The 25,441-nt window shown below is 41.3% G+C and overlaps 1 protein-coding gene across 1 annotated transcript in view; it reads left to right on the forward strand.

The window, feature by feature from the left end:
• The window catches only part of LAMC1 (laminin subunit gamma 1), a 126,113-nt gene that overhangs the window by 95,392 nt on the left and 5,280 nt on the right, over window positions 1-25,441 (forward strand). The window contains exons 12-26 of the mRNA XM_035010606.1: window positions 1,569-1,790; window positions 1,924-2,112; window positions 7,476-7,721; window positions 8,069-8,222; window positions 8,844-8,986; window positions 10,230-10,408; window positions 11,719-11,875; window positions 15,575-15,780; window positions 16,215-16,294; window positions 18,059-18,196; window positions 18,722-18,866; window positions 20,171-20,320; window positions 20,581-20,695; window positions 21,684-21,883; window positions 23,202-23,360. Of these exons, the coding sequence (XP_034866497.1) occupies window positions 1,569-1,790; window positions 1,924-2,112; window positions 7,476-7,721; window positions 8,069-8,222; window positions 8,844-8,986; window positions 10,230-10,408; window positions 11,719-11,875; window positions 15,575-15,780; window positions 16,215-16,294; window positions 18,059-18,196; window positions 18,722-18,866; window positions 20,171-20,320; window positions 20,581-20,695; window positions 21,684-21,883; window positions 23,202-23,360 (2,483 nt within the window). The remainder of the gene's footprint in view (window positions 1-1,568; window positions 1,791-1,923; window positions 2,113-7,475; window positions 7,722-8,068; window positions 8,223-8,843; window positions 8,987-10,229; window positions 10,409-11,718; window positions 11,876-15,574; window positions 15,781-16,214; window positions 16,295-18,058; window positions 18,197-18,721; window positions 18,867-20,170; window positions 20,321-20,580; window positions 20,696-21,683; window positions 21,884-23,201; window positions 23,361-25,441) is intronic.

Genomic DNA, 25,441 nt, shown 5'->3' on the forward strand with positions numbered 1-25,441 from the left:
TTATTTATTTATTTATTTATTTATTTATTTATTTATTTATTTATTTATTGTAACGAGGACCTTTTCCTGTAGAAAGCTCAAGCTGTTTGGGTGGAGTCAGAGGGGTAGTGTGGCATTGTGAGTGGCATCTGCAGCATGGATGTGTTGGTTTTTGAGATGTCTACGTGAATATCCAGATGAAAATATCTTATAAGTTGTTAGAAATAATGGTCTGGGGCTTAGGAATAAGTTAGTACTGGAGATCTAGAATCAAAAGGTTGACTACCTATGGGCAATAATTTTTAAACTTGGAAATAAGACAAAAAATATAGAAAGAAAAAGTATAACCCCAGAAACATAGTTATCTAAGGGCCATGTGTTGAGACTCAAGGGAGAAAAAAGAATTTTAAGGAGGAGAAATAATTAAAGGGTTTATAAAGGTGATGCCATTGGATTTTGGATCGGGAGACTAAGGAATCATTGGTGATTTTTTTTTTTTTTAAGAAGGGTTAAAACTGAAGTTATGCTACAGTGCTTTGACAAGTAATTTGAAGGAGAAGAAGTAAAATAAAGCTTATTCTTTTAAGAAGTTTGGCTGTAAGGGAAGGAAAAGAGATGGATTGTAATTCAAGAGTAGGGACAAGATTAGAAGAAGAGTACTTTTTAGAATGGGAGACTTAAGAATGGTTAGAATTGGAAGCATATTAGCCAATGGGTATATCTCATGACCTAACTGTTGACAAAATCCATAAATATATTAAAAGTAACTAAGTTCACAGTAGTCATAGAAGAGATGCCCTTCAACCTGAGGTTGTCAATTTCTAAGAATTCTATACAAGGCATATATATATTTCATAACATAAGAAAATAATGATGATGTAATTAAAGACTGCCACTTGGTGGAATGTTCCTGCTGAGGCCATCACATGCCCTTTTGGGTTGGATCACCCATTGGTCTAAGCCAATTTACGGCTTCCTCTGTTTTTATTTTCTTCTAGAAGTGGGGAAGCATTGTGATATATGGCATACTGGCTTTGGAATAATTGCATATTTGCCAAAGTGGCCCTGAGTATTAAAACTTGGTCACCAGTTTTTCCTATTTTATATGCAGGGCAAAAAAATATAATGAGTGGTGCTTGTTGGCAGGTGTTTTCCTTGCTTTCTTATCCCTGAACTCTATATAGTCAGGGACTGCTTTTGTGGCAAAAGAACAAAAACACTGCTTAATGGCTACAGACGTAAACTCGTCCCCTACATTCTCACTCTGATCTCCTCTTGCCCCACAATACTGTCCAGTGCCTTTCCTCTTTCACACTGGTGATTGAGACAACTGTAAAATCCAACAGATCTGGTTGTGTGTGTGTTTAACAATGTGTTTGCTATCCTGCCTCTCCAGATACTTAGCACCAGGTACCCCATGACTGTCATGAACACTATTTTCTGGTTATCTCCTCCAATAGATGAGTTAAACTAATAGCTGATTGTCTCTGGAATTTTGTGTCTGATTACTCTTTAGCTTTATTAACTTTCTGTAAGCTTTTAGAAAACAACAGCTAGCTCAGTGACTCTCTTATCCACGCCACACGCAGGTGCTGGATATTTGGATGATGTCACCCTAACAAGTGCTCGCCCGGGGCCCGGGGTGCCTGCCACTTGGGTGGAGTCCTGCACCTGTCCTGTGGGCTACGGAGGGCAGTTCTGTGAGATGTGCCTCTCGGGTTACAGAAGAGAAACTCCGAGTCTCGGGCCGTATAGCCCATGTGTGCTTTGTACCTGCAACGGACACAGCGAGACCTGTGACCCTGAGACAGGTGAGATGAGGTTCTTGGGGGGTGGGGGTGGGGCTGCTGGGCCTAAGTGCTCTCCAGCGGATGAGCAGGGAAGTGCTCCTGGTCTTACCGGCTGGCTCACCTGCCTTTGTTCTCATCCCCGCTCTCCAAACAGGTGTTTGTGACTGCAGGGACAATACAGCTGGCCCCCACTGTGAGAGGTGTGGGGATGGGTACTACGGAGATGCCACGTCGGGCACCACCTCCGACTGTCGGCCCTGCCCGTGTCCTGGCGGCTCGAGCTGTGCCTCTGTCCCCAAGACGCAGGAGGTGGTGTGTACCAGCTGTCCCCCCGGCACCACCGGTCAGTCCGCTCTTCCCGTCTGCCCTCCGTGTTCCACTGGGCAAAAGGACCTCGGGACTCAGGGCCTGGGCGTTTGCAGCTTCCGTTTGTTTGTTTGGCTCCGTGATTACAGTTGTCCAAACAGGCAAAAGTTGTGTATGGGATTCATTACGGATTCATAGAACACATATCTGATACAAACGTGGCCAACATGGTGACGGCCACGTACTTTTCTAAGCACCCTCCGCCTTCTGCCTCAGTAATCCTCACAACCCCGTGAGGTGGGTGCTGCTAGTTTCCCCGTGTGACAGCTGACAACACTGAGGCACGGAGACGTGAAGTGACGTGTCCCAGCTGCGTGGCTGGTCCCTGGAGGAGCTTGTGACGAGCCCCGTATGGTCACCCACCTAGGATGAGAACGAACACAGGATTTTTAGTTTGTGGGGCTATCCTGGGGTTCTTGATATAAAGTGGTAATGTGTAAATTCTTTAAATTGTTTCTGTTCTTTCTTTCAATAGTCCTTTCAGTGCATCAGAGCCCATCACGTTTAGTTAGGAAAAGATGTTTTTATAGCTTTGGATAGACATCTGTTCCCGTTCTCTGAGTTTCTTTCTTTTTGTCAATAACGTAAAACTAGATCGTTCCTAGCTACTCAAGGAACTGTCGTGCTGACTAAGGAGACCAAGGCTCACTGATGAGCGTTCCTCTTTTTCCGTTGACTTTAGCTTCCATGTAATGGAGAGGTTCTGGCTAGGCTTCTGATAGAACCCTTGACTCCATTACATACTTTTTCTTCAAAACGTATTGCTGCCTAGAAATAAGTGAGACAGAAAAACCACTCAGCTAACAATTTGTATCTCTTGTACATCATCAAAACACTCTTTAATCCTTGAGAAACATCAAAATACCCCATCTTCCCTTTACTACTCCACTGACCCCACACTAAGCACAAGGTCTTTGCAACACAGAGAGATTCAATCATTTGCTTAAGGTAGTTGAGAAAATAAGGAGAAACTAGTGTAGACTTTCAGATTTTTTACTCTTTTCTTTGTGTATGTGTGTTTTAAAACAGTGGCCCAACAGAGGTTCATAGATGGAGTTCTCTGACCTTGTTCCCCACCACCCTCTGTTGCCTTCGCTGTCTCTGCTGCAGCTGTCCTGGGCTGCTTGTAATGCATCAGATCAGCCAGACTGTATGTCTTGTTAATGCACGGTTTTCTTTTTTTAGAATGCTTTACCCCACCTTGTTCCACCCAAACCTCACTTTTCTTGTTCAACTCCTCTCTTTACCGTGGAGTTTGGTTGAAACATCACTTACTCTGTGCTCCTACCTCAGGTTTTTAGGACCCTTTTTTACTCTGCTGCCATAGCATATAGCATCCCCCTTGCAGAATCTGCTCCTAGATGTACTTAATATGACGTTTTGATGAGAGACCCCTTTGCTCATTCTGTTGTTCCACTGGGTAGACTGCAAGCCTAAAACTAAGTTAAGCATTGGAGATGTTCTCATGGCTATGCTGAATAATACAAATGGGGGAGTTGAGACTACTTGGGATACATAATGGAGAGATGGAGTATACTGTAGGAGATCTTGCAAAATGTTGTAAACCTGTTAGTCTGTAACCAGATGTCTCTCACACAAGACTTGTGAGATATATTTGTTTTGTTAGTTATCACGTGACTTGAAGGGAATGAGCTATAGTGCTTCTTGTGGATGTTAATTAGGGTGTAGAGGTCCACGTGAAAAACAGCATAGACCCTGTGAAAGATGATGCCATCACTCGTTAGTCCTATATCCTGCTTCCTTTTTTTCGTAGCACGTTTTAACCACTTCATGTTTTTCTATTTATTCATTTGTTTATTGTCTATCTTCCCCTCCTAACCCCTGTTAAGCTCCATGACAGCAGGGACTTTTGTCTGTTCTATGGACTTTTGTATTCCTAACACCCAGAATAGCACCTGGTATGTATGCTTGTTGAATGAATGCAAATATTTTTTGGATAGCGAACAGAGATTGCAGATAGAGGGTAAGATGTTCCTCATTTAGAAGACTACTGAAGAATAGGAATAGCTACCTATAGTCCCTGAGCTCTTCACACGTGGTATGCTACACATTTGATCTTTAAAATGATCTTTTGAGGTAAATTAATAATAATAATAATAATAATGATACTCTTTTTTATCACATTTATTTGAGTGCCTGGCTTTGGGAATGCAAAGATGAATAAGGGATGGTCCCCACTCTTCTGGGGCTAAAAGTATAGAGGGAAACACAGATAATTGTAAGACAGTGTGGTTAGTTCAGGCAAAGGAATACACATAAGAGGGGTAGAGGAGAAGAAACAACACCTCTCCCGAGGTGGGGAGGGTATGATAAGGAAAGCTAAGGCAAAAAAAAAAAAAAAAAGTACCTAACTTGCCCAAAGTCACATCCAGGACTTGGACCTACATCCTGGACTCTGAGACAAAAGGATAGGTTAGCCATTGTTGCCAGAAGATACTTTGGTGTGAAAGCTTTCCATGGGCTCCCATGCAGCTCTGTTTTAGGTTTTCTACCAGATTTAAAAAAAAAAAAAATTGTTTTATTCAAAACAGGTTTCAAGGCATTTTAAATATAGATCATATCTAGAATGGCTAAATGATCTGATGAAAAGCAAAACTGACATGCTGTCCTAATCCTGGTCTGGAGAAGGATCTCGGGTGAGGGTCTGGTAACTACATCAGAGACAAGAAGGGCCTGAGTAGCATCCTGTTTCTTCCTCTCCTGGCCCATGCCCAGCCACAGATTCTGTTCACCTCACCAGTGGTTTCCATTTGCCAAATGCAGGGGTCAGTTTTCAGTCCTCCTCTGACCCTGTTCTCTCAGCAACGCGGGATGCTGGTGACTGCTCACTCGGCCCCAGACATTTCTCCTCTCACCTTTGGGAACACTGCCCTCTCTTGGGTCTCCTTCCTTCCCTCTTCTCTTGAGGCTCCTTTTATCACTTCTGATTCTCAGCCTGAGACTTCCATGTCAACTTTATCTGTATTCTCCCCTCAGGTGAACAAATCTCATCTTATAGCTTCCAAAGCCTTTCTGTGCCTACTGAAAAATCTGCGTCTTAGGCGCCGACCACGCTCTCTCCCAAGTGCCAGCTACCTACTTGCCATCTCCGCTTGGCTGGGGGGCTGGAAGCCTTCCATTTGCCCCTGCACATCCTTTCTTCTTTTTTCTCCACCCCGATGGGACCTGTGTGCATGATATCACATGGGCCCTCCATTTGTGTTCAAGCAGCAGGAAGAGGGAGGAGGGTGGGGCAGAGTATTTAGTCCAAGGCCCCTTCTCTGGGGGTATCCTTGTGGCTTAGTGACTTTCATCAAGGTGTTCAGCTCCTGACACTAGCTTTCTCCAAACAGCCCTTTCTCATGTGAGGTTCCGGTTAACTGCTCCCTCCCCCCAGCCCCTGAGGCCCAGGTAATAGAGCCCCACAGTCACTACCCCCGGGGCTGCACTGTCTCCTGGGATTGCTTACACCCTGCCCACACTCGTATAGATAGTATCTTTATTAAACTCTCTTCAGGTCTTGCTAATTTGAATGTGTCTATTTAATTTTCTGCTTGAGTCAGATGACTAAAGGCATCTCAAATTTAAGCAAATCCAAGCTAAATCTTTGATTTCTTTCTTTTTCTCAACCGCAACCCTATCCTTCCCCAGTCTTGTTCATCTCAGGGAAAATACTACCATCCACCTAGTTGCTCCAGCTAGAAGTTAAACTCCTGGGCTTGTCTTTGATTCTGCTTTCTTTCATTTCCTGGAAGCAGTCAGCCAGCATGTGTGATGGACTCGATCTCACATCTGACTGCATTTCACCGCCTCCATTTCATCACCCTGGTCCACACCACTGTGGTCTCTCACCAGAATAGCCTCCTAATTGGTCTCCCTGCAATCCATTCTCACACAGCAGCCAGGATAATCCTTTTAAAATGTAAATCAGGGGTGCCTGGGTGGCTCAGTCAGTTAAGTACCTGACTTTGGTTCAGGTCATAATCTTGGGGTCCTGGGATGAAACCCTGCGTCAAGGTTCTGTGCTCAGCGAGGAGTCTGCTTCTCCCTCTCCCTCTGCCCCCTACTCATTCTCTCTCAAATAAAATCTTTAAAAAAATGTAAATCAGGGCTTATCACTTCAAAAACCCTCAATATCACCTCATTGCACTTTAATATAAACCAGATTTTTTACTGTGACTTACAAGATTGGCTCTTACTATTTCCATAAGCTCATTGTGTTTTTCTGTAACATTCTTCCCTTGGATATTAGCATGACTGTTTTTTTTTCCCTGTCTTTCCATTGTCATCCCAGATATCTCCTCTCTACAGAGCTTTCTCTAACCACCCAATCTGAAGTAGTCCTTACCTTTTCATTCTATCATGTTGCTCTGTTTTGTTTTAATTTGTTATGCTTATCCTGATCCAAAATAATCTTCTTATTTATATTGTCTGTGGATTGGTCTCCCTCAGCTATAGCATAAGCTTCATGAGAGTGGAGATCTTGTCCACCTGGTTCACTGCATCATCCTGACAATCTAGAACAGTGCCTATGTATAAGAGATGCTCAGCAAATGTTCATTAAATGAGCAAATGAGCAAACCTTTATTTCTCCAGAAAGCTTAAGCTAATTCAGTCCCTATCAGCTACAAAGATATCAAGATTCCAACTTGAGCTAATAATGATGGGAAAGTGGGAAAGGAAAGAGGAGGAGCAGTGAGTATGGTGGAAAGAGTCCCGGATTCTAGCTGTTTGGTTGTGGGCAAGTTATTTAACTTCTCTGGTCCCTTCACTATAATAGAAGCCGGAGGCAAATGACAATCTCTAAGTTCTCTTCTAAGATACTCTTGATTCTGTCCTAGTTGACACAGCTCAAACAAGGATTAGCACATGTCTTTTCTTTTTTAGGAAGGTTGTCCTGCTTACTCTGCTGTATAGGAAACTTATGGTATTGAGTGGCACTTCATCTTTTTTAATATCATAAACCAAAACAAACATATGAATGTGCCATCCCTTGGGACAGGAGAGGTTAATAAACCCTGAGCCTGACTCATTTACAAAGCACTTTTAATGCATGATGTCAGTTAATCCTCAGGACAATTGAAGTGCAGTAGGCAAAACAGGTGCTATCGTCCTAATAACAAAATGGGGATGTGCCCTGAGTCCCTGTGCTGGTCTGGCACATTGCCAGGACTGCAGCCCAGGTCCTCTGCCCTCCTGGGCTGGTGCCCTGTCCACTGTGGCACGTGGCCTCCCATCTGATGGTTCACCTGGACTCTTCGTAACCAGACTGTGTGTGTCCAGCAGCACCAGGAATGTCTGAGGTCTTTCTTTCCTAACATCAGATTGTCCCACGTGCAGGTAAAAGGTGTGAGCTCTGTGATGATGGCTACTTCGGAGACCCTCTGGGTAGACACGGCCCAGTGAGGCTTTGCCGCCTTTGTCAATGCAGTGACAACATCGACCCCAACGCTGTTGGAAATTGCAATCGCTTGACAGGAGAGTGCCTGAAGTGCATCTATAACACTGCTGGCTTCTACTGTGACCGATGCAAAGATGGATTTTTTGGAAATCCCCTGGCTCCCAATCCAGCAGACAAATGCAAAGGTAATCTAGCCATCGGCCTGGTTCTGCCACTGTTGTGCTCATTTATTCTGAAAATTCATCGCGTGGTCTCTTTAAGTATTTACAGATGTTTGGTCTAACACAGCGCTGTTCAATAGAAATGTAGTGTGAACCAGTCGTGTAAGTTAAGTTTTCTCGTAGACACATGAAAATAAAGAGAAACAGGTGAAATTGATTTTAATCATATATTTTATTAACCCTAATATGTCTCGAGCACATCTCGAGACCAGCCACTTCACCTGATCGGGAGAATCTGTTTGTACTGTTTACATTTTCGTATTTCGCTCGGGTGATTCGCATCTCTTGCTGTCTCCATCTCCCCACCCTAGCCTGTGCGTGCAATCCCCACGGCACCTCGAGGCAGCAGAACAGTTGTAACCCCGTGACCGGGCAGTGTGACTGTCTGCCCCACGTGACCGGCCGGGACTGTGGAGCCTGTGAGCCCGGATTCTACAACCTGCAGAGCGGGCGGGGCTGTGAGAGGTGAGGCGCCAGGCGCCGTTGCTGGAAGCAATCTGGGCTTGCCTTTTTTTTTTTTAATTGAGAGAGATGGATTTTTATGACTTACACCCGTAACAGTAGCCTTGATTTTGTTCAGGAATTATCTGAGTGCCTCACTCAAGCAGAGCACGCTTAGGGGCAGTACGGGACAGTGGTACTGAGGCTGCTGGGAGAGGCGCGTAGAACGAAGCTGCCCTGGCTGCGTCAGTCGCCCGAGCAGCCTTTCAAACACGACATCTCGTGAGGTGCTTTCTGAGGCGCCCAGAGTCAGACCCTCTGGGGCTCGCAGCCCGGGAATTTCTATTTTCAAAGCTCCTGCTGGTCAGCACCGAGGTGGTGCCAGGTTGGAGAGCCCCTTTGTAGTGGTTTTAGGAGTGGAATGAACCGTGTTGGTGGGTGAAGTTAGAAAAAGAGGTTCTGAGTAGAACTCATGAAAATTACTTGAACCTCAGGCACTTAATAACCCTTAACATTTTGTTTTAATAGCCCTGTAGATTGTTTTCTCATACAAATTACAGCAGTTCTGTGCTGACTAGGGGCCGGGGGAAGGTTTGCTGAGAGTCTGTTTTTCTTACCGGAGAAACATCACGTGTTCCCTTTCAGATGCGGCTGCCACGCTTTGGGTTCCACCAATGGACAGTGTGACATCCACACTGGCCAGTGTGAGTGCCAGCCTGGAGTCACGGGCCAGCACTGCGAGCGCTGTGAGGTCAACCACTTTGGGTTTGGACCCGAAGGCTGCAAACGTAAGGAGCTGGGAGCATAGAACTCTACGTCTTGCCCAATTCCCGTTAGAACCACAGACTTTGACAGTCAGAGCTGGACCTAAGTCCTCACAGATGCTTCAGTCAGTGAATATTCTCCTTTTCTAAAACGGGATTGAGTGCTTCTCTAGTTCCTTTGCGGCCACCTTATTTACATCTTCTTGGATTGTATTTCTGTTTCTTTTTCCAGTCTCTTGTCTTTCCAAGGAATGTCTCCCTTTGATTACCGGGTTTTCCCACTGTGCTTAATGAAACATTTTTATTGATCACATTCTTAGAGCAGATAATGAGACAGTGAGAGACTCTGCTCACAAATTACTTGGTGGTTGACTTACCGGCTGCAGTCGCTTCCCACCCTTGGGGCCCTTTTGGGACGGTTACATCTACACATCTGCTTCTCCTTGGCGTAAACACTTGCCTGGAATTAGGCCTCAGAACAGTTTGGTGTTTTGCTTTTTGAATTCCTTCATTTCTCCTGTGGAATGTAGCATAAATCATTGACCTAGTTCAGAGAACAAAGCAAGTAAACAAACTATAAAATAATGCAAAATATATATTAGCATTTGGGTTTTCTAGTTCCTTAGTGAGAGAAATATTAAACAGCAGAGAGATGAAGGTAGAGAAGAGTTCTTGAAGTGCATAAAAGGGCATTGATTAGTTTAATAGACTAATTTCTATAATTACTAAGTAACATGAAATGTGTCCCCTCAGAGATGATGCACATTGTACTTTAAAACTCACTTTTGCCTAATATAATGTAATAAAATAAAATTAATAATAGTAATAATAATAATAAAAGAAAATTAGTGGCAGACCAAGATCAGAAGAGGAGGAGAACTGACATTAAACCTGAGATAAAAGTACAGAACTGAATTCTCATTAGTGGAATAATAAAATGTTTTCCTTATAATGCAAAAGTATTTCAAACTTCACTACATTGCTTATAGAAATATTTGTCATATACTGAATGTGATTCTAATCTTCGCTGAAGATCTTTTAAAGTTTTTTAAAATGTAAAAAAAAAACCTCACTTTTGCTTTAAAAATTTTTGTTTTCTCTACTGAGCAGACTTAACCATTCGAATTCTCATAATTTGGCCTGTTTTTCAAAAAAATATCTATGTATAATGAGAGTACCATCAGCTTATTGATATCAGTCTGGGTTAAAAGGCAATGTAATCTTCCTTCCTTTCTATATCATAGACTCTTTTTACTTTATTCTGTAGCCTGTGACTGTCATCCTGAGGGATCTCTTTCACTCCAGTGCAAAGGTGATGGTTGCTGTGAATGTAAACAGGGTTTTGTGGGAAATCGCTGTGACCAGTGTGAAGAGAACTATTTCTATAATCGGTCTTGGCCTGGCTGCCAGGAGTGTCCAGCATGTTATCGTCTGGTGAAGGATAAGGTAAGCTGTCAACAGGGCATTCGCTCATTCATTCATTTATTCATTCAGTAGACATTGAATGGGTACCTCCTGTGCACTGAGCTCTAGAGAACAAATGATGAACAAGATAGGCATGGCCCCTGGGGCGCCTGGGTGGCTCAGTTGGTTAAGCGACTGCCGTCGGCTCAAGTCATGATCCTGGAGTCCCGGGATCGAGTCCCGCATCGGGCTCCCTGCTCAGCGGGGAGTCTGCTTCTCCCTCTGACCCTCCCCACTCTCATGCTCTCTCTATCTCATTCTCTCTCTCAAATAAATAAATAAAATCTTTAAAAAAAAAAAAAAAAAAGATAGGCATGGCCCCTGTCCTCAAAGACTTATATGTTCCAGTCGGGAGACAAATAATAAAAATTAAATAAAGACATACTGAGATGAGCACCAGAAAGAATACAAACAGAGAAGAACTGGGAGAACTACTTTATGTAAGTCCTCTCTAAGGACATTTATTTAAGGTGAGATCTTAAGAATAAGAGGGAACAAGCCTAATGAGAAGTGATGGGTAGGCTGTTCCAGGCAAAGGGAATGTGGGGTACAAAGGTCTCAAAGGTGGAGGGTGTCTGGAGCCTCCTGATTGAGGAGGGAGTGGTTTGTGATAAGACCGGAGAGGTTGGTAGAGACAGCTCATGTCATACTATGTCAACCATAATAAGGGATTTAGATTTTCTGACGAGTTTTCAGCTAGGAAATCCAGTTTATATTTTAAGAAGAACACTCTGACTGCTATGTGAAGAATGATGGTTAGGAGTGGGGCAAAAGGGCAAGCCTGGATTGAATTGGGTGAGTATGTGTGTTTGGGGGGCAGGGCATTAGAGGGGGCAAGAATAGAGAAAGAGAATCACCAAGGGTGCCTCTTGGGGTTTTTGCTTAAGGTAGCTGGAGGCATTGTTTATTGAAATGGAGATGACTCAGGGGAAACAGATTTAAGAGAAGAAAATCAAGAGTATAGTTTTGCATATTGAGTTGAGATACCCATCAGAGAGCTGAGTGGAGATATCAGGAAAGCAATCTAAAATGCAAGGGAGAGGTCAGAACTGGAGAATCTTCAACATGTAGTGTTTAATGTCAAAGGAATGGGCTTGATAGTTTTTCTCTTGAAGCCAGAGAAATAAAGAAAAACTACCCATGTTATCTGTTTAAAAGTAGATATTTGTGGAGTATATAGACCTACGTAAATGAGCACCCTTTTGATGATCATTCCTGCAGGGAGTACAGCTGAGTTCTTCAGGAATGTTTATATGTGCTACCTTTCCCTTTTCTTCCTTCATTATGTCCAGGTTGCTGATCATCGCGTGAAACTCCAGGAATTAGAGAATCTCATAGCAAACCTTGGAACTGGGGAAGAGGTGGTGACAGATCAAGCCTTTGAGGACAGACTAAAGGAAGCAGAGAGAGAAGTTATGGACCTCCTTCGAGAGGCCCAGGATGTCAAAGGTAAACATGTTAAACAATGGGTAACTTCTGCCAGATGGCTCAGTCTTTAGACATGCCTCCTAGTTCAGAGTTATTTCGTATGGCTTTATAAAATTCTTCCTCAATTTTTCAAACTATTTGTAGAATCTGAATTTTTTTAAGCAATCTGTGAAAATACAAGAACTTGTTTTAAGATACAGTAAGCAAAAATAATTCTCCCAACACATCAGAAACTATTAAATGCTAAAATTCCAAGTGTTGTATAAATCTCTTCCATTACAAAGTGTTTTAAAACAGTTTTTAAAAATCATGAAAGGTATGCATTTTGGGTGCGCATTATTTTAAGTTGAAAATTTGAACTTGGATTCTTCTGTCAGTCTACTGAGTGAGAATTTTTTTTACGCACTGCTTTATTTCCTTAGAAAGGACCCTCATAAGGAAAAATTGTAATCTTCAAGTATTGACTAAACAGCTAGATACTAAATATATAACATCTGATATTTATGAAGGATTAGAAATTAGTGCCTGCTTATGAAATTTTCTGCTTAATAAGTGAACAAATGTGCTAGTAACATCATGTAAAAGCATATATTTTATATTATGTGCATATTTAATGTCCTTTGCAATTGTGTTGCTCCTCTGTATATTATCTGATGAGACTGATGATAATAAGCAGAGGAATTGGCTTAAGATTTAGAAAACAGTTTATTTTAAAATACTTTAAAGGAACCTGAATTTGTGAAACTTTGAAAGTAAGAAAAAGTTATTTTACATTATTTACGTGCTTTTTAAATCACTTTTTTTTTTTTAAAGATTTTTTATTTATTTGAGAGAGAGAGAATGAGAGAGAGAGCACATGAGAGGGGGGAGGGTCAGAGGGAGAAGCAGACTCCCTGCCGAGCAGGGAGCCTGATGCGGGACTTGATCCCGGGACTCCAGGATCATGACCTGAGCCGAAGGCAGTCGCTTAACCAACTGAGCCACCCAGGCACCCTAAATCACTTTTTAAAAAAGATTATTTATTTGAGAGAGAGTGAGCAAGAGCAAGCGAGCTGGGGGAAGGGCAGAGGGAGAGAGAGAGAATCTCCAGCAGACTCCGTGCTGAGTGTGGAGCGTGACATGGGGCTCAGTCTCACAATCCTAAGGTCATGACCTGAGCCAAAATTGAGTTGGACGCTCAACCGATGGAGCCACCCAGGCACCCCTTAAATCGCTTTCATATTTTATTTTTCTTACTTACTCTGAATTAAGCTTTTTTTTCTAAGTTTGGACAAATCCTTTCCTACACTTACTGAGGGCCTATAGTATACCAAGCATTGTGCTAAACACCAATAATGAAAAGATAAATAAGACTGTGCTCCTTCTATCAAAGTACTCACCGCCTGGCTGAGGTCACTTTTGTTTAGGGGCTTTCCACTCATAGCAAATGTTCATTAACATTAGGACACCTGGGACCACAATGATTGACCTCTTTATTGAGTTTATGAATCTACCCATTTGGAGTTAGGTCTTCCTGTCAGAGTATAGGTCAACAGAAATTAAGTATATTACTTATTTCTTATTGTAGATATCCCTAATATATATAATTTTGATTTTATAAAATTGTTAAAGTAAAGAAGGAAGTAATGAGATGTATCTGGTTTTGGCCAGTTTAATTTTTATATGAGTGTCAGAAATTGTTTTATAAGGTAAATTTTTAGAAATTGAAAAATAAAATGAGAGGTCAGTAGTTTGTTAACTTTAGTTGTGTGTTTGTCTTTTGTGTTGTTGTTACATTTTAAGTGTTAAACGTAGATTAAGAAGAATTTATATGTTTCCTGTTCTGTGTAAACACTAGTGTTTTTTTTAGGATGTTCATTTGTTGGCAAGAACTTTTGACACACAGTTTTCCACTAATATATTCTCTTGTAACAACAAGTTCACATCTGTCCTGCCATATACACTGAAGAATCGAATGTGGGGTTATCTTTAAGTGCAGCTCAGTCCACCTGAGAGCTGGGGTCTGACACATAGCTCTGGTGCCCACACCATGAGCACATGGGAATAGTCAAGAGGCCAGAAAGGGAGGTCAGCCAGCATTGTTCGGCATCTTGGTGCAGCCCCAGCTACGTCTAGCTTCCTCTGGCCATAATGACCACCTACTTTCCTCTACCCAAGCTGGTGATTCCATCGGACAGAAGCTTTGACAAAAACCATGGATGGTCAATACCTCCCCTTGAGCCACTTGAAAGGCAGGAACATAATGGGCTGCAGCTTCTCATAGCTCGGGGAGCACCATAGTGAGGCTAGGGTTAAAGTCTCCTCCCACGAAGACTTGATTCATGGAGTTCCTGGCTGACCTTTCTTACTTGGGTTCAAACTAGCCAAGAATAAGAATATCTCCACAATGATTTATCCTTTCAAACTATCCCTGAGTATTTATTTGTAGTTTAAACTTGTGTTTATTCTGCAGCTTTAAAAGATTATATGGTGCGCAAAAAAAAAAAAAAATTATATGGTGCAATTAGGTTTTGCAATTTGAAGGCATTTGAAGTGATCCTACAAGTTAGATTATCTATTCTCTTTTCAGTTTCTGATGTTTCTCTAAAGAGCTGGCCGGAGAGATTGCTATCTGTTACATTCCTGAAGGTCTAAAGGAAAGGGGTTTTCATAACTTCAGTGGCTGCTTATGCTTCTTGAGTCTAAATGAGTTTCTACAATTTCAACTTTTTTTTGGTCTTTTGTTATTTTCTTAAAAATCTTTAGATTATCAAAGAATTGTCTAATCATTCAAGCAGGGCCACTGTGTATAGTTAGGCGAGTTTCTCACTGCACCAACTTTGCATGTGTATTTGATGGCCCTGCTTACAAGATGCTATTTTCCAAACTTATATTCATCTTTGTTGATCTTAACTTTGACCTCTCATCTTTTTCACATTCCTTGGAAAATTTAAATGCCAACTTTGAGCATTTTGCTGAAATAAGAACGGATTGATTTTGAATAGGACTTAATGGTTCTTGAATGTTAATATACCCTCATGACCTATGAGAATTTTAATATGACAGAATTATATTTACACAGGTGTATATTTATCTTATTTATTTATTAAGACCCAGGTATGAGGTTTAAGTTGAATGGGCATAATCAATAAAAAACAATTTGCAGAACTATTCAAAAGCAGAACTCAGTATGAGAGAAATTACCTGGCTCTGCCAGGAGTGGGAGGGGGGGCAGCAAGGGTCTGTGTTTAGTCTTGTATTTAGTTTAAAATACAAAATGAATTTAATTTTCCGTACTTCAACATCTGTTTGGAACCTAGATTTTTTCCTAGTTTAGAAAAATGTCCAGCTGTCAGGGCTGATAGTTCTTTCAATAACATTGTGTTTTTATGATTAAATCTGACATGTGCTGGAACATCAAAGTTTTCCTTCCTCAGATATTTCTTGGGTGTCTCCTCTTTGCCAGTCACCGTGTAAGACTGGGGATATAGTGATGAGTAAGAAAGAGAAGCTCGTGTCCAGTGGGACAGACAGGCACACAGTTGGGAGACAGTCTGATAAATATAACAGGGGAGGTACTACTGGGCACAGTAAGGACTGACCAGTTCTGCCTATGGGCTTAGGGAAAGCTTATCAGAAAGATCTGTGTTTGGAAGAATAAAGTTGTGCCTCGGATTTCATGTGCGATATGTACCCCCCCTTCAGATAATTTATGGACTTTCTTCTGCAATGCCATTGCAGATGTTGACCAGAATTTGATGGACCGCCTCCAGAGAGTGAATAACACCTTATCCAGCCAAATTAGCCGTTTACAGAATATCCGCAATACCATTGAAGAGACTGGAAACTTGGCTGAGCAAGCACGTGCCAGGGTGGAGAGCACAGAGCAGTTGATTGAAATTGCGACCCGAGAACTTGAGAAAGCAAAGATTGCTGTTGCCAACGTGGTGAGTGATTGGCAAGGTCTGAGGTTCGGGTGCAGGAGTCCCTTGGTACTTTGTAGCAAGTCTCTTACTGTCCACAGAATGCTTCAGCTAAATTGACTCTTTGTGTCTTTTTGTCTCTAAACATGGAGCAAGAAAGCCACGTTGCTCAAAATTGTCATTAAATAGTTAATCACAAATTGGATAACAACCAAAGGACATCTGGGTCCTTTCTCTAGCTTTGTTCCTTCTATGGCACTAGTCAGTTTAAACTTCCTTTATCCTTTGATGAGAATAGAAATAGTAATCTGTAGCCAAGGATGCTAATATTAATGAAGGATCTTTGAATCAATAAGACATTCTTTTTGTTAAATAACACTAATACAAATTTGGTTTTGACACTTAAATTTAAATAATTCAGTCCTTTGAGATTAGTGCTCTGTTTATTTCCTCTTCAGTCAATCACTCAGCCAGAGTCTACAGGGGACCCAAACAACATGACTCTTTTGGCAGAAGAGGCACGAAAGCTTGCTGAACGGTAACCTCCAGATCCCTGTGTCTTAATGGTTAAGCTATAACTTACATGTGTACATGTTGTCCCCTCCTTTACCCACAAACACTTCGCATATAACCTACTTTTGTAAAGTTGGCTCTTTTCTAAAACGTTATTGGCTGTGTGTACTCTTTTCTTGCCCCTCCTTTGAAATCAGAATATTTACTTTGAATATTTGAACATGATGCTTTGGAGGGAAATTATATTTGCACATCTCAAAGAAAACCATAACATTTTTAGATTTTTAATTTCAAAACCTTAAAGTTGATAACTAAGAAGCTCAGTTGAATTTAGTTATATTTTTAATTTTTAAATTAATTTTTAACAAAACTGTTTAATTCTCAGATTTTAATAGAAAACGTTTACAAACCCATAGTACCTTTGAAAATCAGCCCAAGAAAACAGACCATTTCATTCCTCTTTTTTTTTTTTTGAGATTTTTAAAATTATTAAGTATAAGGTAGTTTCTTAGGAAAAACTTTAAGTTGTAAGAGAGCATTAAATTGAAAAAGTTTGTTAAGGTAGTTGCTAGAACGTAGGCTTCACAAAGGCAGGTGTTTTTGTGTGTTTCACTCACTACTAAAGTTCTAATACCTCAAACAATGTCTGGGATATAGTAAGTACTCAATAAGTGTTTGTTGAATGAATTGCAGAACAGAGCTAGTAGACCTCACGGGTGTGGGATTCTTAAGTAAGCCCGACGTTAAACTTTTAGCCTCATTGTTCAGAGCAATTACTTTGGCTTCTTGCTTTAACATGTGCTCTCTTTCTATTCTTTGCAAATGGAAATGGGTGAGTTGTATCCTTTAGTTCACAGAACATTCATGGTTTCATAGCTAGATTTTCTGATGAAAAGAAGATAGCTGAAAACATATGGAAAACTCCCAAGGAAATTAGGTCTTGAAAATAAAATAATTCTGGTGTCTTTCATACAGGAATTTTGAAAGAAACCTTTATCGTACTGAAACCGAACGGCCACACGTTACAGTGTGACACTGTAATATGACATTTTAGAGCTGAAAAAAACCTTAGCAGTTCCTCAGCTGAAATTTGCATTATTTGGCTGGATTCCCTGTTGAAATGTTGCTTTCCATTTGGTGTCAGGGTGCTTTTCCTGTCAGTAATTAGGTTATATGTGAGAAGTTTGAATAGTTGGAGGCTGTTTCGAGACTATGTAGTAACTGAACCAGAGTGAAGATTAAACATTAGGTCTGGGGTTCATGTTTATGTCTAGACGAGTCTTTTTTTTTTTTTTTTTTAAAGATTTTATTTATTTATTCATGAGAAACAGAGAGAAAGAGAGGCAGAGGGAGAAGCAGGCTCCCAAGGAGCAGGGAGCCCGATGCGGGACTCGATCCCAGGACCCTGGGATCATGACCTGAGCCGAAGGCAGATGCTTAACCACCTGAGCCACCCAGGCGCCCCCATACATGGTCTTATAAATTATTCTTAAATGATTTTATTTAGAAGTAATTTTTTGAAGAAATATAGACATTTGCCCCTATAAACTTTATAGGAAAATGTCATCTGGATAATACCACTTTTTTCAGATTGTAGAATGCTATTGTAAACTTAGCCCCACTGAAATGGCTGCAAAATTCCAAATTTATAAGAGTTTTTCAATATTTATAGAGCTCTGTCCATGTTAGTATATGTATATATTAATAAGGTAAGCATTACCTAAGTTCTGCCTCTTTCCCTATGAAATAGTTCTGTTTCATGGCTTATTTTTTCTTTTACATTATACAGCCATAAACAAGAAGCTGATGATATCGTAAGAGTGGCAGAGACAGCTAATGATACATCAACCGAGGCATATAATCTGCTTCTGAGAACACTGGCAGGAGAAAACCAAACAGCTCTTGAGATTGAAGAGCTTAATAGAAAGTGAGTGTCATTTAAAAGTGGCTTATGGCCCTTTGGTTTATCTTGTAAGTAGCACTGGTTCAATGAAAAATTAAATGCTGATGGATTCAGTGCATGCATTCATGCAGTAAGATTTCTTTTGTTAATCATGCTTTTGAAATGGTGCAGTAATTAGAGCAGGGGCTGGAGAGCCGCAGAGGTTTTATTCATTCCAGTTCCTGTAACTACACACAAAGGTAACAAGACTAGCCGTGATACTTAAATTTCTGCATAAATGAAAAAAAAGTATCATAGAGTCAGTAGAGAAAATATACTTGCGCTACACATATTTAAAAGGTGTCCAAAATAAGAAATACGCGGTAAACCATATGGTATAAATAGAAGTGACAAGATGAAATCTAAATTTAAGCTGTTTTGGTATTAACTAATAGGATTTTCTTTGAAGTTTTAGGAAATTCTGTTGCAGTGATTTGAACCAGAATGAATGTGGTTAACATGAAGATGCCAAAAGCAACCAAGTTTTTCGTTAAATCTTTTGTTCCTTAGGTATGAACAAGCGAAGAACATGTCACAGGATCTGGAAAAGCAAGCTGCCCGAGTACACGAGGAGGCCAAAAGGGCTGGAGATAAAGCGGTGGAGATCTATGCTAGCGTTGCTCAGCTGACGCCCGTGGACTCGGAAGCTCTGGAGGTATGGGGTGGACAGCCTGTGTGCACGGGGTGTTGGCGGTCACTGCCGTCACCCAGCCATAGCATGCAGCCTCGCCCGTCAGACGTGCACACGCACACACACACATAGTATGCACCCTCGCCCCTCAGACGCACACACGTGTGCACACGCACACACACACATCCCTCACAGTCCGGGTAAGAGCTATTCTGACTTGCCCTGCAGCTATCACTGGTACCGACCTCCTCTGTCCTCCAGCTGACTCACTGGTAATGTCGAGTTCTGCTTCAGATATGTTCACTTACTGAGGTCAAGAATCCTGTGAGTATAAAGATTAAACAGCAAAGACTACTTTAGTGATAGGAATAATCACTCCGAAGTGTTAACTATAAATCCAAATTATTACATATTTGTATTTATTAGAGCAGAGTACACCCAGACCGTTACGCCCAGGCAGTCTGTGCTTGAGAACGAGAGAGAAGTAAAAGAAAATGGTTTAAATGAAAGAGCTAGGGCGCCTGGGTGGCTCAGTTGGTTAAGCAACTGCTTTCAGCTCAGGTCATGATCCTGGAGTCCCTGGATCGAGTCCCGCATCGGGCTGCCTGCTCGGCAGGGAGCCTGCTTCTCCCTCTGACCCTCCCCCCTCTCATGTGCTCTCTCTCTCATTCTCTCTGTCTTAAATAAATAAATAAAATCTTTAAAAAAAAAAAAGAGCTATATCAGGATGCTGCTGGGCAGCTAAAATATCTGGGGATTGGTAGGATTTTATTACGTCTGTACTCTCCTCATGAATCCTCATTCCAGGCTCTGTATAAATGCTATTTCTTACATTGAATTTGAAATTTAATTAAGTTTCGCTTTTTACATCTGAGGCGTTGACTTGATTTTTTTACCATCAAGGTTTAGTTCGGTCTCTTCAGACACGTACATACTGTCTGATCTTGCATATTTGAAATTTGAGAATAGGCAAAACTAATCAGTGATTAAAAACCAGACCAGTGGCAGCTGCATTGCTGAAAAGGTAGGTGTGGACATTAACTGGAAAGAGACACAAGCGAATTTCCTGGGGTGGAAATATTCTGTATCTTGATTGGGGTGTTGGCTACACAGGTAAATATATTTGTCAAAGCTCATCTCACTAAGTGCTGTGCATTTTACTGTGTGTAAAGGATACTTCAATTAAAAAAAAAGTCCATATAATCTTGACCTGTGCTTTTCTTTTAAAAATATCTCTGAGTGTTAAGTGTTACAGAGTTACTAAGCCTACCTTTTCATCGGTTTCATTGTTTTGTCTAAAATGCCACAACCTTACTTGCATTTCACAGAATGAGGCAAATAAAATCAAGAAGGAAGCTGAGGATCTGGACCGTCTGATTGACCAGAAATTAAAAGATTATGAGGACCTCCGAGAGGACATGAGAGGGAAGGAACTTGAAGTCAAGAAGCTTCTGGAGAAGGGAAAGACTGAACAGCAGGTTGGTTTAATTTGCAGGTGACTTCATTTCTTGAGGCAAAATGTGAAACCGTGCTGCGTGACCTGTGTCCATGATGTCACCACAAGTGCAGGGACCGCAGGCCCTCAGGAATTCAGAGGAAGGCCTTCTGTGGGGCGCACCGGCCTAGCTGCCCCATGCTGGCAGGTGTCAAGGTGGCAGCTAGGAGCTGCCTGGCCTGTTAGGAGAAAGAAGGGATTCACCTTGGAGGGTTTGTCCTCTGATCTGCCGTGTGTTTGCAGACTGCTGACCAGCTCCTAGCCCGAGCAGATGCCGCCAAGGCTCTTGCGGAAGAAGCTGCTAAAAAGGGACGAAATACCTTACAAGAAGCCAATGACATTCTCAACAACCTGAAGGGTATGAAAGACTCACATGATAGCGTACATTTCTATGCTTTCTTCACTGAGGTGATTTACTTCTTAATTTTTACCATGAGATTCTCAGAACATATACCATATGAACGATAAGAGTATACCAAATCCCATAAATCTATCATCCAGATTCAACAGTTAATGATTTTTACTACACTAACTTCATCCCCCAACATCCACCCTACTTTTTTTTATACTGAGATATTTCAAAGAAAAATCCGAGAGCTTGGGTCATTTTACCCCTTCATACCTCAGTATGAAAATAAAACCAAAAAAAAAGAGGAAATTTTCTGATATTAGAATAACTCATGTTATCAAGATATGCCTATTTAGCTGGCTCATGTTGTTAAATGGAGATTATTTTTCATTTTCTCTGCCAATTGCATCTCAATCCTTGTGCCTTCTGTCCTCACCCAAGAGAAAAAAGAAATGTGCTCAATTCCTGGGACAGTCCCGGAGTTGCCTCTGATAAAATAGCCCGTAGGTTCCATAAACATGGAAGCTTTATAAGATAATGGTTGACTCTATCGGCCCTGGTGTCAGTGGGATTGATTTAGAATCCCTGATCCACCTCGTACTTCCTGTGAACCCTTGGGGGAAATTCTCTCCCTCCATAGTCTTCAGTTCTCATGTATAAAACTGATACAATGCCTGCTTCACAGGCATATAAAAAAGGTCTTAACCCAGTAGCTAACACCTAGTAAACACTAAATAAACTGCAGTTTTTAATACTGGTTGCCGTGGTAGTAACAGCATACTCCGTGCTTTGCACAAAAATAAACTTCTTTGCAGAAACATGTTCGTTCGTAAGACTCTAAAGCTGTACGCTTCCTTCTTCTAAGGCCGTCCGTGGTGTTTTTCATTTTTCTCTCCCGACTTTCACTGTTCGTAAAACGAAGTCCCGTTGCCACTCCCTGACAGGTTCCCTTTTGGCTTGCTGAGAGTTGAGCTCAAATGCACCTGCTTTATTGTAGATTTCGATAGGCGAGTGAATGATAACAAGACTGCTGCAGAGGAGGCTTTAAGGAGAATCCCTGCCATCAACCAGACCATAATAGAAGCCAATGACAAGACAAGGGAGGCGCAGCTGGCTCTGGGCAGTGCCGCCGCCGACGCCACCGAGGCCAAGAGCAAGGCCCACGAGGCGGAGAGGATTGCCAGCGCCGTCCAGAAGGTGTGTGCTCCGCTCTGCTCCCCAGCACTCTTTGCTCCTGTGTTTCTCCAGTCGTTTTCCAGTTTCTTTCCCCATCCCTAAAAGCCCTCATAGACTTCTTCCTCAACTCTGCTAAGATTATCCTTAAGCTGTCCTTGTTCCTTTTTTACTGGGCATTTAGAGTAGGTAAGTACATTGACTGAAGAGGGCGAATCATTGAAGTCGTTGAAAGGGCCCTCGAACATTTCTACTGTTGTCTTGGCGGCAGGGTCTCTGTGGTGAGGGAGGGGTATGGCTTCCTGGGCCCAAAGAGCGCCTTGCACAAGAAAATCAGACTCTTCTCAAGTAAACACAGTTCTTTGATATGGACAGCTGATGTTTTTTCAATCTTACGTAGAGTGCCAGGTCAATACAACTCTCAGGCCCCTCTTTTGAGCATATTTTATATCGAAGCCCTACCTTATTTAGCTGCCACTGCTAGGATTCTTTCTACTCATCTTTTTTTTTTAAGATTTTATTTATTTATTGGAGAGGAGACAGAGCATAAGCAGGGGAGGGGCAGAGGGAGAAGCAGACTCCCTGCTGAGCAGGGAGCCTGATGCAGGGCTCCATCCCAGGACCCTGAGGTCATGACCTGAGGCGAAGTCAGATGCTTTAACCAACTGAGCCACCCAGGCGTCCGTCCCCTTTCTACAATCATCTTAAAGAATAATCTCTTTAAGCTGGCTTTTTCCTACTTAAAAGTCAATCTGTTTATTTTATTTAAAAGAGAGACTAGAATGGATTCTAAAAGAATGTATTCAAGAATCACAAACATTTTTTAGTTTGTTTAGAACAGTTGGTTTTGGATTAATTATATTTTATAAAATACTCCTACATCAGGATCGTGAGGTTTTTTGGTACATTGTGATGAACTGCCAAGTAGAACAAGGCCACTACGTTTGAACTGAAAATGTATCCAAGTCAAAGAGTCTAATCAATATGATGTGTTGGAAAGTGTACACCATTTAAATGTTTTATCATTTGCTAGCTGTGTGACCTCAACTAAAAATGGCAATGATAGAAAAGGAAGTACTAAGGATAAATACGAAGATACAAATGGAAGTGTTTTATAAAATATAAAATGCTATTAGGTTAGGCAGTAACGCTAGCTTTTCTTTCCTTACTGTTACTTGGAACCCAAATAAATGATACCTTAAGTCAACGTATGGTATAATTTACTTCCCTGTTCTTTCTGGATTATATTTTCAAACCATTCTATAGATTATTAAAGATGCGGGAGCATACTTTAGAAAGAGGAAAGTTTTTTTTCACTAGCTGTTCTTTATCATGTGCCTAGAATGCTACCAGCACCAAGGCAGAAGCCGAAAGGACTTTTGCAGAAGTTACAGACCTGGATAACGAGGTGAACAATATGCTGAAACAACTACAGGAAGCAGAAAAGGAGCTGAAGAGAAAACAAGAGGACGCTGACCAGGATATGATGATGGCAGGGATGGTAAGCCGTTTTGGCCTATTTGCTTGTGGGCAGAAAGTGAAGGGTGTTTAATGATAAAGATCCCCATCTTGTTAAGAAGAGTCTCCTTCATATTGACTTCTGTTTTTCATTGTGCTTTCTGGCCAAGAATCGGGTTAGTAACTTACATAGAAGACAAAGAATTTGGGTCTCTTGTGGGGTTGTTGCACAATTGTCCTGTCCCAAAGTTTCTCTCAGTTAAAAGCAAAACATTCTTTTACACATTGAAGTTTTAGGACATTGAAAAGTATGCATTTGTATTTTTGGATGGGTGATTCATACATGGTATAAAATAAAAAAGGAATAAAAAGGAATACAATGAAAAATTAATTTCCTTCCTACTCTTGTTATCCCAGCAACTTACTTTCTAGAGGCAAACACCAGTTTCTTGTATTTCATTTTTGAAGATGACAAAAACATACCAAACTTACATCTAATTTAATTTTTTTTTACCTTTTGTGATGATGTGTATAGACAACACTGTGGGTGACAAAATTGACTTAGGAATGCATGGCCCAATAAAGAACAAGGGTGCATTTTCCAGAAACATAACTTTGCAGTTCAGTCTGATTGCAATCACAGTAATGAACTTGTTTAATTGTGCACTTTCAGTATAAGTGAGGGACCCTTTTTCCACTCCTGCTGAAAACAGGCCTTTTACCTGGCTCATTTTCACCCTGGGACAGAAAGGAGAAATAGTAACCCTGTTTACCTAAAGAAGACTCTAGGGAAGTGATAACAGGAAGCATTCCTATGCAAACACCTTATTTTAGTACGCTTTTTGGCTTTTATTTCGGACTATCTCAGTTTTCTCTAGCAAGGTATGGCTCAATTGGAAATTCCCATATAGTAAAAAATACGCATTTCTCATATGGGGTGAGAGGGTCTCTGCATTTCCTTTTTAATATAGTTGTAGAAACATTGCATTTAGAGCCTGTGGAAAGAAGGAAAAGGATATATTCTTGATGAGCTCCAAGAAAAGGGTATGGATTCCATTCAAAGGGTGGAAGAAGATCCATCTTTTGTTCTTTTTGGTAAATAACTTCTAATGAACACAAAGCACCAGCACGCACCCCATCCCATTTGTATTTACGTCAGTCCTGAAAGACACAGCGTTGAGCCGGTATTGTTTGAGTCTGGCACATAACTTTTTTCACCAAAAGAGTAAAGGCTTAGGGTTGTCCTGGAAGAGGAGGCTGGAGCCTACAGGTTACCCGCGGTAGCATTGCTCTCTGTAGGCCCTCGCGAAGTCACTTACCCTGTCTAGGACATGTGCAGGAAAGCCTGTCAGCGCTGTGATTTCAATAGAGATTCATCATTTATTTGTGAAGGGTTTTTTCCTCGTGCATTTTCTTTTTTTAAAAAATCTTATGTTCTGTCCAAAAATGTTGCGGTGTCTTGAGCCAAACACTAGGAAAAACAATTTTGTGGTAGGGAGCTCAAAGCTGCTCGTTTATATCCTGACTGGATTTTATTTGTGAGAGCATCTGTTTTCTGATATTCCGACGCTTCCTCTTCCATTGTCATTTCCCGTGACTCACGCACAGGGTATTTGTTCAGGTTTCATGGAGTTTTCCCAAATATATTTACCTTTGGTTGATTTACAAAATGTAAACCGTATTTATTGCCACATGCGTGTGCGTGCGTGTGCATTTGCAGGGGGGAGAGGGTGTTACAGAAGGTGTCACTTGAGTATGAAACTTCTCTGAGAATAGGACATCTCTAATAATCAAGTCTCTAAGAGTGTCCTGAAGGACATAGTTTGGTTCTAAAATGTAGTTTTTATACTCGTCCTTAAAAATAACTTGTTTCTGCTCGATGAATTTGGTTCCGAATCCACTTCCATGTATTTTTGAGTGAGAAAGTGAGAAAAGGGGATAATATTGGTCTTTTTGAAATACAGATCCAGTCAGTGTAGGCATGCGGGCTGCCTACTTGTGTCTGTTCTGTGAATTAAAAATAGCAACATTTGACCATGAAGATACTCTGAAAGACCAAAAACAAAACAAAACAAAACAAAACAAAACCCCTACAGTGAGAGATTGTAGTTTCGCAAGTTAGGA

Source organism: Mirounga leonina, unplaced genomic scaffold (genome assembly GCF_011800145.1).
Source record: "Mirounga leonina isolate KUSES-001 unplaced genomic scaffold, KU_Mleo_1.0 Mir_154, whole genome shotgun sequence".
Taxonomy (NCBI): Eukaryota; Metazoa; Chordata; class Mammalia; order Carnivora; family Phocidae; genus Mirounga; species Mirounga leonina.